The sequence below is a fragment of the Brachionichthys hirsutus genome, unplaced genomic scaffold (assembly GCF_040956055.1).
Source record: "Brachionichthys hirsutus isolate HB-005 unplaced genomic scaffold, CSIRO-AGI_Bhir_v1 contig_1028, whole genome shotgun sequence".
Classification (NCBI taxonomy): domain Eukaryota; kingdom Metazoa; phylum Chordata; class Actinopteri; order Lophiiformes; family Brachionichthyidae; genus Brachionichthys; species Brachionichthys hirsutus.
Window position 1 is genome coordinate 1 of NW_027181059.1, and position 17166 is coordinate 17166.

At 54.1% G+C, this 17166-nt stretch overlaps 2 protein-coding genes across 2 annotated transcripts; both read right to left on the reverse strand.

Moving 5' to 3' along the window:
- Positions 1 to 2486: 2486 nt before the first annotated feature.
- LOC137917146 (geminin coiled-coil domain-containing protein 1-like) lies at positions 2487 to 3923 on the reverse strand (the record flags this gene model as incomplete). Its single annotated transcript, XM_068760034.1, has 3 exons — positions 3854 to 3923; positions 3372 to 3574; positions 2487 to 3246 (listed from the first exon to the last, which is right to left on the reverse strand). Coding segments are annotated over exons 1-3 (1033 nt in total), but the record flags the coding sequence as incomplete, so codon positions are not given.
- A 5676-nt stretch (positions 3924 to 9599) lies between these two features.
- LOC137917145 (protein IWS1 homolog) lies at positions 9600 to 16806 on the reverse strand. Its single transcript, XM_068760033.1, has 16 exons — positions 16764 to 16806; positions 16219 to 16291; positions 16022 to 16140; positions 15062 to 15517; positions 14920 to 14982; positions 14633 to 14834; positions 14505 to 14562; positions 14312 to 14424; positions 13628 to 13778; positions 12847 to 12929; positions 12635 to 12764; positions 12439 to 12556; positions 12245 to 12356; positions 11910 to 11966; positions 11735 to 11846; positions 9600 to 10550 (listed from the first exon to the last, which is right to left on the reverse strand). The coding sequence occupies exons 1-16, from the start codon at positions 16804 to 16806 to the stop codon at positions 10425 to 10427; spliced, it is 2016 nt and encodes a 671-aa protein (XP_068616134.1). The 3' UTR covers positions 9600 to 10424.
- Between the last annotated feature and the right edge of the window lie 360 nt (positions 16807 to 17166).

Below are 17166 nucleotides of genomic sequence, written 5' to 3' on the forward strand. Positions count from 1 at the left end.
TGACGTTTAAAGACGGACAAGCGGCTCCTCCGCATCCTCCTGGAGTGTCCCCGGGGTGTCTCCACGTCCACCGTGTCCCCGTTATCAGAGTCCGGATGTTCCCAGGTGTCCTGAACACATCGTTCCGGACTGGCTCACAGGTGAGGTCAATCAGCTGACCTCACCTGAAGCAGAATATGTTTTAGCAGAACTACGACGCCCAGAAAGCCCGTAAACGTGAGACAGGAGGCGGAGCTAGAAGGGGCGGAGATGAAGACGCTGAGGTTGGGTACGTACATGTTAAGAGATGTATTTTGAAGTCCTGCCTCCACCTGCTGTTCTCAGGTGAGCAGCAGGTGTCAGTGTCTGGTTTCCCTTTCTCCTGCGTTAAGGATTGGTCACCTCAGGTATGACCTTTATGACATCACTCAGGTGGCGTCCACGTCAGCTGGGACACTGCTGTGGGCGTGACCCAGCCCTGGACTGGTTGAGCTGGTTAGACCAGGTGTGCGTGTGCGTGTGTGTGTTCGGACACGGCCAGGTGGCGTCGGGCCACAGCGGAGGCGTGTTGGTCGACTTGCATGCTGCACACGCTTAGAACACGCGACCGCCGTTATTTGATCCGCAGGAGAAACCGAATCCTGAGCGGTTGTTTTCCAGAAGTTGAATGTTCCCATGAAGCGTGTGCTACTTCCTGTTTACCTGCACAAACACCTGGTCTGGGGTCGGTGCGGTTCGGCTTCTAAACCCGCTCCCGAATCCCCTCGGCACCGCCCGGAGGTCAGAGGTCAGCAGCAGCGTAGAAGGGTCCATCATCATCCTCACGCCGATCAGCTGATTACTGGAGAGACCGATCAATAAGGCCTAATTGGATATGAATCGGGAGGTTCTGACCCGGATCAGGTTTCTCCTCTGATTTGGAGGAATTCTGGTGAAACTCCGGGTTGAGTTTGAGCCGCCGTCGGCTCCGCCTCCTCACGGAGGATTGGTTGTTTGACGGCAGGTGTAACCTGAGCTCTGGCCCCTTTCAGGTGGGGGGGCTGAAATGGGCCGGTGTGTTGACGTGAGCCAAGCTGTTGGGTTCTGAACCCGTTCCCCGGATCGTGTTTCAGTCGGGCCGGCCTCTTTAATGAGCCGGTACTCCGGCCGCCAGCAGCTTGTGATCCCGATCGGCCCCGCCCCGACATTCCTGCCAGACTCCGAGCCCCCCCCCCCCCCCCCCCCCGTCCTGCCTGAAAGGGCCTCAATCTGTCGGACAGCTGCAGCCGGGCCTACCTTGTCATTAGAGGGCCGGCGCCGTCGGACCGCCACGGCCCCGTCCCGCTCTTGGGAGACCCCGGGCCGGGCCCGGACCCCCCCAGGGAGAAGAAACCCCACGATGGTTAGCTGGTGGGGAGGGGGGTCTAACTGGTTTCACTTGTAACGGAGATGAAGAGGCGTCAGACTGCAGGTCAAGGAGGAACGTTTTCCTGCTTAACTTTGTTTCTACAGCAGCGTCATGACAACCAGCTTGGGTGGGCGGGGCATAGAGATGACCTCACATGGCCAAAAGTATGTTTGATGGTTTGTTTGTTTCAGAATGTTTTAAATTAATTTATTTGTACTCGACTGTTACTAAAATCTAATGATTTCATGCAGGAAATGTTTAAATTCTATCCTTCAGTCGCCATTCAGTTCTCCGTATGAAAACATGACATCATCCTGAAACAGCGTGACCTCAGTGATGTCATCGTCATCGTTGCTATGACATCTGATTGTTGTTTCTTTGATGTGGCAGCAAACAAACAACTCTTTTCATGCCCATGTGTAAAAACCATTGAGGCTTTAAACCAAATAAAGCGTTTAAAGTGTTCAGGTTCAGACAGGAAGTGTTCAGGTTCAGACAGGAAGTGTTCAGTTTCAAACAAGAAGTGATCAGGTTCAGACAGGAAGTGTTCAGTTTCAAACAAGAAGTGATCAGGTTCAAACAGGAAGTGTTCAGGTTCAAACAGGAAGTGTTCAGGTTCAGACGGGAAGTGTTCAGGTTCAGACAGGAAGAGTCCAGGTTCAGATGGGAAGTGTTCAGGTTCAAACAGGAAGTGTTCAGGTTCAGGCAGGAAGTGTTCAGGTTCAGACAGGAAGTGTTCAGGTTCAGACAGGAAGTGTTCAGGTACAAACAGGAAGTGTTCAGGTTCAGACAGGAAGAAAACAGAACTAAAGTGTGAAAAGTCAAGCTGCCAGCTAAGCTAACTAGCTAACGACCTGCTTCCTATGCTACTAGCTAGCAAAGTTTAGTGGGCTCAGTTTACATTTCTGAGTTAGGCGGCAGAAATATTCAAGAAGCTTTTTATTCATTTGCTCAATGGCTAAAACGTCTTCAACATCTCAATGAGTGTTCCTTAATTCCGTAATTCACTGAGCTGTCCTCCGGCCACTAGGGGGCTCACCAATCACAGAATCACCTGGACACCTGCCGGTCGAGGGCTCTAAACCACTTCCTGTTTGTTAGCACGCGGTTGCGCTCGCACCATGATGTTCCTTTGGTGGTCGTCTGGGCAACCAGGTGAAGTTCCACTTCCCGTCTGGGTCCTTCCTGACGAAGGCCTGCCCGTGGGGGAAGCTGTGGGTCCTGACGCTGCTGGATGGGCTAATGGACATGCTAAAGGCCAGATCTTTGCGGATGCTAGGTGGACGACATCTCGCTGACGAGGCGGAGACGGATGTCAACCGGTTCATAAAGGGACTGGAAGACGAGGCGGGTGGTGGACTGAACTGGATTTTGTTGGGAGACCAGTGGGCTGCTTGTGTTTGGACCGGTCCCGGACAGAACTCTGCTGTTCTTAGTTCTTTTTGGGGCGGAGCTTCAGGAGCTTCATGCTGTCTGGCTAGCCTAGCCGCAGAGAAGTCGTAGCGCTGACCCGAACCCAGTGTCCAACAGTTCTGTCCCTCAGCAGCACGGATCATAAATCTGTGGACAGGAGACGGAGTAGAGGAGCTGCAGGAGGAGTCGAAGGAGCTGCTCCTGCTGCATTGCTGTGATGAGGAGGAGGAGGACCAGGACCCGTTGGAGGTGTCAATTGTGTCCCTGTCCTTCAGTCCGAGCGTCCGTAGAACCCAAAGGTCCAGGTTTGGTTCTGGGGTGGAACATGTCTCGGTGGTCTTGGAGCAGAACTCGGCAGCAAGGTTCCTGCAGACCTTCTTGCTGACCGGCCGGGAAGTTCTGAGGTTCTGGAAATGTTCGATGTTCCTCTTCCTCTTCCTCTTCCTCCTCCCGTCAGCAGGATGTCTCTGAGAGGAGAACCAGCCAATCAGAACCAGGCGGGAAACCACGGTACAAAACGCTTGAGAGGAGAGGAGCCCGAACCTCTGCTCCCTCCCCCCTGACACCAGGTGGGAGGTGGGGGTCAACCAACCTTTGACGAGTTGAGGAACCCTCTGAGTTTGTGGTTCTCCTCCTGGAGGCGGGCCACCTCCTCCTCTCTCTGCAGCAGCGTCTCCTGAAGCTGGGATAAAGTCAGAACCAGAACCGGACCGAGCTGAGACGGTCCCTGTTGGTTCCTCTGGAGGTGAAGCTGCTCCGACCACACCCGGCCAGCAGGGGGGGCTCCACCAGACTCTAGGAAGCAAGTACTCAGTTACCTTCAGAGTACTCGAATACTTTCCATTAAAAGCCCTTAGTGCAAAACAATGGGCGGGGTCAAATATTTCAACCAATGGGGAGTGACTCGTCCTCGTTTATCTTCACAAGGTTGAAGATTTTATTAATGTTAAGAACCGCTGAAGACCACCGCTGGTTGTTTATTTGCAGCCGGTTGCCATGGTGACGTGTTCTCCTGTCTGGTTGTCCTGTTGTTGCAGTACCTCGCTACTGTAGTACTATCTGCAGCATCCTTACCCCATGTAGCGGGCGGGTTGGGTCCGAGGTCACTGTGGTCACCGGTCCAAATGGAGGCCAGGGTTTCCATGGAAACCCCACCTGGAGGTGGTGGTGAGGAAGAGGAGGAGGAGTCCCTCAAACAGAGACGAGGAGAATTTGTTAGCGACTGAAAAGGAGGCGGCAGCTGGCGTCGTGCGCTGAAGGTGATCAGCTGATTGGACCATAGATCTGGACCATCTGGACCACAAGCAGGACCAGGTCCTATCGGATCAGAGCCATCATGGTGAATCCCATGGTTTCATGTACTGAGAAGAGTTCTAAAGGTTCTGGATGAATAGAGTTCTGGATGAGTAGAGTTCTAAAGGTTCTGGATGAATAGAGTTCTGGATGAGTAGAGTTCTAAAGGTTCTGGATGAATAGAGTTCTAAAGGTACTGGATGAATAGAGTTCTAAAGGTGCTGGATGAATAGAGTTCTAAAGGTACTGGATGAGTAGAGTTCTAAAGGTTCTGGATAAATAGAGTTCTGGATGAGTAGAGTTCTAAAGGTTCTGGATGAATAGAGTTCTAAAGGTGCTGGATGAATAGAGTTCTAAAGGTACTGGATGAGTAGAGTTCTAAAGGTTCTGGATGAATAGAGTTCTAAAGGTTCTGGATGAATAGAGTTCTAAAGGTACTGGATGAGTAGAGTTCTAAAGGTGCTGGATGAGTAGAGTTCTAAAGGTTCTGGATGAGTAGAGTTCTGGATGAGTAGAGTTCTAAAGGTTCTTGATGAATAGAGTTCTAAAGGTTCTGGATGAATAGAGTTCTAAAGGTACTGGATGAGTAGAGTTCTGGATGAGTAGAGTTCTAAAGGTTCTTGATGAATAGAGTTCTAAAGGTTCTGGATGAATAGAGTTCTAAAGGTACTGGATGAGTAGAGTTCTAAAGGTGCTGGATGAGTAGAGTTCTAAAGGTTCTGGATGAATAGAGTTCTAAAGGTGCTGGATGAGTAGAGTTCTGGATGAGTAGAGTTCTAAAGGTTCTGGATGAATAGAGTTCTAAAGGTGCTGGATGAGTAGAGTTCTAAAGGTTCTGGATGAATAGAGTTCTAAAGGTTCTGGATGAGTGGAGTTCTAAAGGTTCTGGATGAATAGAGTTCTAAAGGTACTGGATGAGTAGAGTTCTAAAGGTGCTGGATGAGTAGAGTTCTGGATGAGTAGTGTTCTAAAGATTCTGGATGAGTAGAGTTCTAAAGGTTCTGGATGAATAGAGTTCTAAAGGTACTGGATGAGTAGAGTTCTAAAGGTGCTGGATGAGTAGAGTTCTGGATGAGTAGTGTTCTAAAGGTTCTGGATGAATAGAGTTCTAAAGGTACTGGATGAGTAGAGTTCTGGATGAGTAGTGTTCTAAAGGTTCTGGATGAATAGAGTTCTAAAGGTTCTGGATGAATAGAGTTCTAAAGGTGCTGGATGAGTAGAGTTCTAAAGGTTCTGGATGAATAGATTTCTAAAGGTACTGGATGAATAGAGTTCTAAAGGTTCTGGATGAATAGAGTTCTAAAGGTGCTGGATGAGTAGAGTTCTAAAGGTTCTGGATGAATAGATTTCTAAAGGTACTGGATGAATAGAGTTCTAAAGGTTCTGGATGAATAGAGTTCTAAAGGTGCTGGATGAGTAGAGTTCTGGATGAATAGAGTTCTAAAGGTTCTGGATGAGTAGTGTTCTAAAGGTTCTGGATGAATAGAGTTCTAAAGGTGCTGGATGAGTAGTGTTCTAAAGGTTCTGGATGAATAGAGTTCTAAAGGTTCTGGATGAATAGAGTTCTAAAGGTGCTGGATGAGTAGAGTTCTGGATGAATAGAGTTCTAAAGGTTCTGGATGCTCATCTTTCCACCTGTCTCTCACCAAAACCTCGAACTAACGTCACGCGGCTGCGGTAAAAACTCCGACCTCCGTCAGTCACGTGCACGCGCATCGATCATCGATTATCTGAGACAGACGCTGAACTCACGGAGGATGCTGGTCCTCGTCTTCAGGCTGCTCGGGATGACGTCAGGACCGGGTTGAGAAGCCGCGTTGAGACCGTGATGTGGAGCTGAGGACCCGGAGAACTGAATAAACCTGCAGCTCCCGAGGACAGGTAGGAGAGCGCGCGCGCGCGCGTCCAATCAGCTGGTAGGACCGCGCTGCTGACGCTGCCGGTTCTCTTTCGGCTCATTCCGAGCTGTCATGTGACGTCATAATGACAGAAAAACTCCGGACTCCGGTCCGGACGTGTTAACACGCTCGAAGTCCTGTCCTGATTAATGGTTCGGTCCAGTGAACGGTCCTGATTAATGGTTCGGTCCAGTGAACGGTCCTGATTAATGGTTCGGTCCAGTGAACGGTCCTGATTAATGGTTCGGTCCAGTACTGCAGCAGCTTTATTGATCAGATGTTCATATTGACAGTATTGACATATTGATGATTATCAGCTGATCAGGGCTCACTGATTGATTGGGTTCGTTCATCTGTAATCTGACACCATGCCAGAACCAAGTCACTAAGGAGAGGCCAGGACCGCTGCTAATGTCCGCCAGACGTTTGTCCCCCTGTCCCCCCCTGTGGGACACTGGCTGCCCATTATATTTGACTTTTGTGGCTGGTTAAGTCTTCTGGGGGGGGGGGGGGGGGGCTAATCTCTGCCGGGGGCCCTCAGCATGTCAGACAGCAGCAGGGACGCAGGACATTCTGGACGGTGGCAGGCTTGAGGACGGGGAGAGACGGCAACGAGGTCAAAGCTACACCTGGACATGGACATGGAGACTACACCTGGACATGGAGACTAGACCTGGACATGGACATGGAGGCTAGACCTGGACATGGAGACTAGACCTGGACATGGAGACTACACCTGGACATGGACATGGAGACTAGACCTGGACATGGAGACTACACCTGGACATGGACATGGGACCATGACCTGGTAAAGCTCCTGCACCCGCAGCGGTTTCCTGCGGTGTTCAGGGCAGGCCGTCCTCTCGCCTCCTCTGAATGTGTCTCTGTTGCTAGGCGACCTGCTGAGCTGCCAGAACCCACCCCGGGCGGCGGATTACGACCCTCTGCAGCTCCAGCTGGTGTGATTGAGTGAAGCGGATTCACGCTGCGGTGCCTTTGAGCCAGGCAGCGGTGCTGGACGTCCCTGCTCCGGGGGCGTGGAGGTTCTGGGCCGACCCAAAACCACCCAGTCAGTCCTGAGTAGTTCTGTTTCTACGGAAACGCGTCTGGCAGAAACCTGTGATGTCACAGAGGGCGAACGTGCACATGATGTGCGTGCACGTGCATACACATTCACTGCTGCACGCAATGACCTTAGTTTCAGCTTCAGAAATGAGGGACGCTGTCCTGCAGCATCTGTTTGAGACAGAAATGAGGGACGCTGTCCTGCAGCATCTGTTTGAGACAGACATGAGGGACGCTGTCCTGCAGCATCTGTTTGAGACAGAAATGAGGGACGCTGTCCTGCAGCATCTGTTTGAGACAGACATGAGGGACGCTGTCCTGCAGCATCTGTTTGAGACAGAAAAGAGGGACGCTGTCCTGCAGCATCTGTTTGAGACAGAAAAGAGGGATGCTGTCCTGCAGCATCTGTTTGAGACAGAAATGAGGGACGCTGTCCTGCAGCATCTGTTTGAGACAGAAAAGAGGGATGCTGTCCTGCAGCATCTGTTTGAGACAGACATGAGGGACGCTGTCCTGCAGCATCTGTTTGAGACAGACATGAGGGACGCTGTCCTGCAGCATCTGTTTGAGACAGAAATGAGGGACGCTGTCCTGCAGCATCTGTTTGAGACAGACATGAGGGACGCTGTCCTGCAGCATCTGTTTGAGACAGAAATGAGGGACGCTGTCCTGCAGCATCTGTTTGAGACAGACATGAGGGACGCTGTCCTGCAGCATCTGCTTGATGTCTGGGGACTGCGTTACTTTAAAGGCTTTAAAGTAGAACATGTCTCCAGAAGTGTTTTGTCTCTGGGATTGACTTTGTGACATGACTCCAGGACGGGTTTGGTGGACGCCAGTTAACGGGGCAGACGTTAAACAGCCTGATGACCCTGCAGGGGGCGCTACCTGCTGCTGTAAGGCAGGTTCAGCAGGACAGATGTCAGCCCCCCCGCTGGGATCCTAATGACAGGGGGACGGACGGCAGGATTTGTTGGACCTGCCTGCTCTCTGCTGGACATCCAGACAGACGGAGGCAGGCCTGTGATTGGTTCACAGCATAGAGGCGTGTCGGAACATTCTGGATCGGAACCGGGCCGTGGGACGTTTGCTTGTTTGTTTGTTTGGAACCCGATGGATCCGGCACTCAGGTGTGGTCACCTGATGCTGCTGCGTCACAGGAGCCAATCAGCATGGAGACTGGTGGTGGAGGTAGGACGACACCCGGGACAACCGTCCATCATGTCCTCTGTCTCACCTAGTCCAATCAGAAAGTCCCGTCCTGGAGACGGAATAAAAGCTGGTCTCTGTTTGATCAATAATCTGATCGATCAGTCCAGATCCTCCATCTGCTGAGGGAAGTAATCTGATTACTCTGTTTCCAGCGTGGCGTCTGGATCATCGGGGCGTGGCGGTCGGCGGTCGGCGAGGATTAGTTTCAGATTCCAGCTCAGCTTCAGGACCGAAACCCGATCCAAACTCAACGACTCTTCTTCAGGTGTTGGGAGGAAGCGTGCTGATTGGTGGACTCAGAAACCTCTCCAGGGCCTCGGGATCCGTTTGTTCTCCGGTTCCGGGCCTGATTGTACCTGAGCAGGTAGCAGACGGGCCTCTCGGGTTTCACGTTGGCCACATTTACACATTTCTGAACGTCTATTCAAACGTTTGCTGCGGTGTCGTCTTTCTAACCTGAGCCGTCTGTCCAACATCCAATGTCCTCTGGCACGCAGTCCAGGTCATCATCCGGCGCCGCCTCGGGTCAAGTTGCTGCCTTCACCTCGGCCCGGGAGCCGAGTCGGAGCCGAGTCGGACCACCTGACCCAGAAGACGACATCACGTCTGATCGAACAGGTTAATGCTGGACTGGACCATCAGACACCGGGTCGTAAGGACAGTCCGGTGAAAGGGTTCCCGAGTGTCCCAGGTCCCTGAAGGTCCCGCCCAGGTCCCTGAAGGTCCCAGGTCCCTGAGTGTCCCTGAAGGTCCCGCCCAGGTCCCTACGGTGGTTTCAGGGGTTGCTGACCGGGTGGACGTCACCGGTACCGTCGGGTTCTACCCTGACCCGGACCCATTACTGTTCCTAACATGAAATGGTCCTGACGACGAAACACAGGAAGTGATGTCACTGGCAGTCATGAAACCTGACACCTCTGGAGTCGTTAGCATGCATAATATGAAGTGTTGTTGCCCCGCCCCCACCCTGGGGTGAGGTGATGCTACCATTAGCATTATGCTAATACTCCGGGGGAGTCTGGTTGCCTAGGTGACGTCGGTCCCTTTGTCTAAGCTCCCGCCCGGCCTCTCAGAACCGAAGCGTCTTCGGTCCAGCTGGTTCTTCTTCTTTGATCATCGTGATTCGTCTGTTTTGATCAGCTGATATTGATTTTCAGGCGCCGTCCTGGAGACGTTTGCTCCTCTCCGTCACTCAGCAGCACCGACGGCGCCGGAGTCCGGCTCGCTGAGGTCAGAACACACAGGAAGTGTCCCCGCGGCTCGGTCGATGTCCTCGTCAGCCGACAAAGAGTTAAGAGTCGCTTTGAACTCGAGCAGAAACCAGCTGCAGACAAAGGTTCGGAGCCCAGAGGTGCGTTTGAATCTTTATTAAGAAAAGACAGACAGGTGAACATATCCAACACGCCCAGTCTGACACCATCCCATCCATCGGATCAGCTACGACAGAAGCAGAGGGACACGGGGGCGTGGCCACACCTTCTGTTCAAAAATACCGTACAAAGATCCTCAGGCGAGCTCCGACTCAAACCTCGCGCCCAGATTTTTATCTTTAGTGGTTGAAGTGACATCAGTTCCTGGTTTAGCGATGAAGCTAATGGGGCTAGCTGATGACCTGGTTTAGCGATGAGGCTAATGGGGCTAGCTGATGACCTGGTTTAGCGATGAGGCTAATGGGGCTAGCTGATGACCTGGTTTAGCGATGAGGCTAATGGGGCTAGCTGATGACCTGGTTTAGCGATGAGGCTAATGGGGCTAGCTGATGACCTGGTTTAGCGATGAGGCTAATGGGGCTAGCTGATGACCTGGTGTTGTGTTGTTCTGTATTAGCCCCAAAACTTTAACAGCTAATATTTGCTATCTTAGTTGGCTAGTACAGTTAGCATAATGCTAAAATTCACAACCCTGCGAAGATGAAGACGTGTTAATATTGTTTGCTAAAATATGGATTTGGGGAAAAGCCAACAGCTAACTGACAATACAAGCTAGCATTGTAGTTTTGCTGACCAGATAACATCAGCAGTCGTTTGAGGTTAGCGCTAACGTAGCTATTAGCTAACAGCTCAGCAGGCAGAGGCGTTCCTATGACAGACAGACATTCCCGTTCCTGCAGCCCTTGAGGCGGACCTGGACCTGAGGAGGAAGGAGGGAATAAATCCCACGGAGGTTAAAGGTTAAAGTCAGAGCGGCATCCGGTTTCCTTCCACGCTGATTTTAACGGCGTGACCCGGCTTCGTCAGGCGACGGATGTCAGCGAATCTACGCATCTGTTTATCGACGCGGGACAAACCCTTCTTCATCGGCCCCTGCAGAGAGAGAGAGCGAGAGAGAGCGCTTTAAAGGCAGGAAGCTAGAGAGGCTAACGTGCTCATGAGCCGCCTCCCTGTCAAAGGGCCGAGGAAACACTTCACGAATCACAAACAAGTCCTTTTGGTCTTGTTTGTTTGTTGTGAGCACTTTAGCCCGTGTTTCATCGCCATTTAACGCTTCCCTTCTCCAGACTCATCTCATGCACAGGAAGAACTCAAATCCTCAGAGGGGACCACCTGCTGAGAAGCTTCATCACCAACCCCCCAGAAATCGAAAGAAGCAGCCCCTGAACCAGTAGCTCCAGACGTGACCTGATGGAGGCGGTTGGTTCACGCTAACGATGGCTAACATTAGCTTACACTGTGTTAGTTTTAAGACATGTGTGATATTTAAAAAACGAAGGAGAATCAATACCAAAAACAATATTATTACGAGATGAAAGTAATGCAGCGGAATGCTAACACTAGCTAACAACATCAGCAGTCTGCATGACCTCAATGTACATCAGCTGCTAATGGTAGCTAGCTCAGCTGGCTTGTTTTATTTTGAGGAGTCAGTGTGTCTGGAATGCTAATGCTAATGTGGATGATTGCTAACATAGGTTAATGCTACAGAACCTTTTAGAGTGAGGCTAACTTAGCTAAATCCTTATTAAGCTATAACAATAGTTTAAGTTCAGCAGGTGTGCTAGCTGCTAATGCTAGCTGTCTCAGGTGGCGAGGAGGAGGGTTTGAAGAACGGGTCAGATTCAACCAATCAGGAGGTTTCCAGCAGCCAAGCAGCATTTGTTAGCTTGAAAAGCGACCCTGCTTGATTCTGATTGGACGTCTGTTGTTTTGTCTAACATCCTGGAGCGGGTCAGAAGGGGTTAATGTTCGACAGCCCCATCACCATCATACCATGCAGGACTTACTGCCCCCCCTGCAGGACAGCAGTAGGAACTACAGGGGCATCCTGTTCCCCTCTATGCTGATCTTGACCGCTCCCTGCGGACGCTTGATTTTCCTGCGCTCAGCGAAGCGGCGCTTGTGCTTCTCCAGCAGGCTGAGGCCCTTCCTGTAGCCGCTCTACAGAGGACCAATCACAGCGCAGCTAGTGACCGAGCCTCTGCTAGCATCAATGCTAAACAGTCTCTGCTGCCCCCCAGTGTTTTAAACATCACGGTACGCCGCGGACTCACCCTGCTGGACTCCATTTCTACGTTCCACTTGGGTCGGACCACGTAGTCTTTGTTGGAGGGCATCGGAACCCGGGCCCTGGCGCAGAACCCGGGGTCGCCGGGTCGCAGCGCTCTGTGGGAGGAGGCGCTCGGTGAGAGTCGCCGTCTTCACTTTGAGCGAGGACATTGGACTTACTTTTCCTCCCCGGTCAGCTGTTTCTCCAGGTCCCGGCGAGGCGTCTGTCCCCCAGAACTAAAGACAAGGAGAGAGACGCCCCGGTGAACGGACACGCCCCATGCTAACATTAGCATCCTCCACCTCGGAGGGTTAGTGAGCCTTTCAGAACCGTCCGAGTCCACTCGGGGAACCCGGATCCAGACCCGTCCGAGTTCACTCGGGGAACCCGGATCCAGACCTGTCCGAGTTCACTCGGGGAACCCGGATCCAGACCCGTCCGAGTTCACTCGGGGAACCCGGATCCACGGAACCCGGATCCAGACCCGCTGACTGGTTCCAGATCGTGCCGGTACCTCAAGCGTCTCCTCTGGGGCATCTGCTGGTCCAGGTCTCTCTGCTGGCGCTCCTCCCTCGTCATCCCTTTGTAGTTGGACGTCAGTCCGAAGATGGGCCGCGACCACTCGTCTGGACGAGAGATGAGAAGGTTCAGTGTCCACGGGCTGGCCGGAGGGACGGAGGGCCGGCGGGACGGCGGGCCGGCGCTTACTGATGAGCTTGAGGGCGAGCTCCTTGTTGGACCGGGACTCTTTGGGGTGTTTGTACAGGAACATGACGGCCCGGCCGATGCCGCTGTGCTTCAGGGTGTCCTGACTCACGCTGGGCAGCTGGACGAGGACACACGGCGCGAGACACGGCCTCAGACACGGAGCCCGGAGCCCCGCCCGTCCTCAGGAGACACTCACCTCCTGGAGGATCCTGAGAAGCTCCTCCCTGATCCGGAGCGCGGGGAGGGATTTATCCGGGAGCGGACTGATCCACTCCTTAATGGCCGTCATCACGCCGCTGTCGATGAACGTCTCCTTCAAGTCCTGCCTGAGGGACAAACGGCACCGTGACACCTGAGACCAAAGCCCCAGGACAGCGATAGAGATCAGCCAATCAGAAGCCTTCTTACTTCTTCAGGTGCATGACGACGTGCGGCAGCAGCGTGAGCTTCTTCAGCGCCGGCTTCTTGCTGCTGTTCAGCATTCTGTCCTCCTGTTACAGAGGACAGAGACACTCAGAGGACGGAGACGCTCAGAGGACGGAGACGCTCAGAGGACGGAGGAGACACTCAGAGGACGGAGACGCTCAGAGGACGGAGACGCTCAGAGGACGGAGGAGACACTCAGAGGACGGAGACGCTCAGAGGACGGAGACGCTCAGAGGACGGAGACGCTCAGAGGACGGAGGAGACACTCAGAGGACGGAGACGCTCAGAGGACGGAGACGCTCAGAGGACGGAGACGCTCAGAGGACGGAGACGCTCAGAGGACGGAGACGCTCAGAGGACGGAGACGCTCAGAGGACGGAGACGCTCAGAGGACGGAGACGCTCAGAGGACGGAGACACTCAGAGGACGGAGACACACGGAGGAGACACTCGGAGGACGGAGGAGACACTCGGAGGACGGAGACGCTCAGAGGACGGAGACACTCAGAGGACGGAGACGCTCAGAGGACGGAGACACACGGAGGAGACACTCAGAGGACGGAGACGCTCAGAGGACGGAGACGCTCAGATGACGGAGACACTCAGAGGACGGAGACGCTCAGAGGACGGAGACGCTCAGATGACGGAGACACTCAGAGGACGGAGACGCTCAGAGGACGGAGACACACGGAGGAGACACTCGGAGGACGGAGACGCTCAGAGGACGGAGACGCTCAGAGGACAGAGACACTCGGAGGCCAGACCTCGGCAGCCTCGTTCATCTTGCTGATCATGGCGCTGACGACGTCGTCCGCGTCGCTGATGAAGGTCCCGCCGTCTCGATGGCGCCGCCTCTTGCTGTTCAACGCTTTCCTCCTGGCGAGCATGATGTCGAAGTCGGACATGAAGCTGGTGCTGAGAGAGAGAGACAGGGAGAGAGAGAGAGAGAGAGAGACAGGGAGAAAGAGACACACACACAGAGAGAGAGAGAGAGGGAGAAAGAGACACACACACAGAGAGAGAGAGAGAGAGAGACAGAGACAGAGACACAGAGAGACACACACAGAGGGAGAGAGAGAGGGAGAGACAGAGACACAGAGAGAGAGAGACAGAGACACACAGAGAGAGAGAGAGAGAGAGGGAGAGACAGAGACACAGAGAGAGAGACAGGGAGAGAGAGAGAGAGAGAGAGAGAGAGACAGAGACACAGAGAGACACACACAGAGAGAGAGAGAGAGGGAGAGACAGAGACACAGAGAGAGAGAGACAGAGACACAGAGAGACACACAGGGAGAGAGAGAGAGAGAGAGAGAGAGAGAGACAGAGACACAGAGAGAGAGAGACAGAGACACAGAGAGACACACAGGGAGAGAGACAGATCCCAACGGTCACTGAACGCCCTAGGGAGGAGCCTCATCGGGGGGGGGGGGGGGGGGCGCACTGCTTACTCTTGGCCGCTGCGGTCGACGCCTTCATCAGAGTCTGACTCCGCCTCCACAGCCTGTGTCTTCTTGGCGTTGGACTCCTCCTTGTCCCCCTCCAGGTCCTCCTGGTTGAAGCCCTGCAAGGGGAGCAGCAAGGAGGTAACTCTCCACACCAGCAGGGGGCGCTAGTCTCTGTTTACGGGTTAGCCTCACTCACCGTGAACTCCTCGTCTTCCTCGTCTCCGGACTCTCCAAAGATGTCCGCTATCATTTTCCTGGAAGAACCACAAAGGTCAAAGGTCAGCGTGGCAGCTTGAAGCGATGAAGACGAGCCGTGTTGCTTACTCCTCTTCGTCGTCCTCTCCGGAGTCGCTGTCGCTGCCGAACAGCGCCTTCTCGTCCTTCTTCTCCTCCGTGGCCTTCGTCCTCTCGTCTTCCTCGCTGCCGCTGTCCGAGCCGAGCTCTCGGAGTTTGGCGGCGAGACTCTCATCGGGTCCGGCCGACGCCCCCTCGCTGTCGTCGGACACGGCCCGGCTCCTCTTCGCCGCTGAGGAGGAGGAGCAGCGACGCGTTACTCCTCGCTTCCTGAAGACTTTACCCAGAATGCTCAGCTTTAGCGCTGGCGGCCTTACCTGGTTTGTCCGTCCTCTCGTTGTCTTCCTCGCTGTCTGAGAGGACGGCCTTCTTCCTCTTCACTGTAAACGGGGGGGGGACACACCGTCAGAGATGAATGTCCAACATCCTGCCAAACAGGAAGCTGGGGGGGGGGGTTACCCAGTTTGTCCTCGTCGCTTTTGTCTCGCCGCTCGCTCCCCTTTTGATGCTCTCCATCATCTTCACTGTCAGACTGCAACACAGCCTTCCACCCCCCCCCTCCTGCCCCCCCCCCTGCCCCTCCCACTCCTCCTTCCTCCTCCTCACAGGCTTCGTGTGCCGTCTTGCGTCTGGCAGGCGTCTCCGCCTCAGAGTCACCGTCAGCGTGAGACCGCCGTCCAGGAGACGCCGCCCCCTCCTCCATGTCGGACCCGCCCCCCCTTCCTCTGGCAGGAGACTCCGCCCCCTCCTCGTAATCTGACCCTCTCTGTTTGGAAGGTGACTCCTCATTTTCCGATCTGCTCATTGGCCGTTTGACCAGAGAGGAGGAGTCGTCATTGTCCTCGCTTTCGGCGGGCCGAGGAGCGTCTGCCTCTGAGTCGCTTATGTCGTCATGGTGAACCCCGGGGGCGTCGCCTTTGTCATCATGGCGACCTCCGGGGCGTCGCCATCAGAGTCGCTTTTATCGTCGTGGTGAACCTCGGGGGCGTCGACGTCCGAGTCGCTCTTATCGTCGTGGTGACGCCCGGGGGCGTCGCCGTCAGAGTCGCTCTTGTCGTGGTGACGCCCGGGGGCGTCGCCGTCAGAGTCGCTCTTGTCGTGGTGACGCCCGGGGGCGTCGCCGTCAGAGTCGCTCTTGTCGTGGTGACGCCCGGGGGCGTCGCCGTCAGAGTCGCTCTTATCGTGGTGACGCCCGGGGGCGTCGCCGTCAGAGTCGCTTTGTCGTGGTGACGCCCGGGGGCGTCGCCGTCAGAGTCGCTCTTGTCGTGGTGACGCCCGGGGGCGTCGCCGTCAGAGTCGCTCTTATCGTGGTGATGCCCGGGGGCGTCGCCGTCAGAGTCGCTCTTATCGTCGTGGCGACGCCCGAGGGCGTCGCCGTCAGAGGCGCTCTTATCGTCGTGGCGACGCCGGGGGCGTCGCCGTCCGAGTCGCTGTCTCCCCCTCGGTGATGGTCGCCGTCTGAGCCGCCGGCCGCCCGGCCCGTCTCCATGCCGGTGGGGACGTCTTCATCCTGTTGGGACAAACGAGACGTTGATCGTCTCAGAACACGAACAGACCGAAGCGCCGGGCCTTCAGCCGCCACCTGGCCACGCCCACAAACGTGTCTGACCTCTGACCGATGGCCGCTCCTCATCTCCCCCCCGTCTGACTCGTGGTGTTCATCCTGAACTGGAGTCCCTCCTCCATCGTCTGCTCCAAACACAGCAGGACAAACACATCGTGGGTCAGAAGACTGTCCTCAGAGGCTGGATCACCACGGCAACCGATGCTGGCCCGGTCTGGAGGAGCTAGCCCTAACACTCCTACGCAGCCGCTGCCCCGAGTCCAACATGCACCTGGAGCAGGTTGGACTTCGATCACACAGGGACCGGGCGGGGGCGGGGCCGGGACCCCGACCCCGCTTGGGCCCCCCTTCTTGAAAAGGGAAACCTGGTAAGACTGAGAACTTAGACAGACAAATCTTTATTAGCATCATCTGCTAAATGTCTGATAATTAATGTTTCACTAACTTTGATTCGGTAACAACCATCATCTCAAACAAACTATGCAGAACTGATAGAACAAATTGAGAATCAATACAGTTTAAAGCGACGTTGTGCTTGTGCGTCTGAAGTCTAGCTAGCTAACCGCTAACGCTACATAGAAACAAAGCAGCAGCTACCGGAGTGGCTCCCGGACAGGAAGTCGTCTTCCTCTGCGTCCATGCTCAGATGAAGATCGATTCACGTTCGGGTTTGAACATGGGACGAGTCTGATCAATCAACCTGAATAGAAACGAGTAAATAAAATGAATAAAAACGACCGAAACAGCTTCGCGGTATGTAAGCTAGCTTCAGTGGCTAGCTAGAGCAGCGCTCAGTGGCAAAATGGCGCTGCCCCCGTCATTTACGCCTGCGCGCGCGAAGAGATGGCGTCAGACATCTTTTTGAATAAACTTTATAACACGAACAATTACAGAATGTATCTCAACCGCGGTGTAATGTGTGTTTTTATATTGTTGGTTTCATTTCTATACTTTCTGTGATGTAACTTGAGATATTGGAAATGAAGATGAGAAAAACAAA

Bases quoted from the DNA above. Each gene is read 5' to 3' on its own strand.
- LOC137917145 (XM_068760033.1), bottom strand. From the start codon at position 16,806: ATGGACGCAGAGGAAGACGACTTCCTGTCCGGGAGCCACTCCG. The intron at 14,835-14,919 runs GTAAGGCCGCCA...CCTCCTCCTCAG, and splicing joins CGAGAGGACGGACAAACCAG to CGGCGAAGAGGAGCCGGGCC. The intron at 12,557-12,634 runs GTGAGTGTCTCC...GTCCTCGTCCAG, and splicing joins TTCTCAGGATCCTCCAGGAG to CTGCCCAGCGTGAGTCAGGA.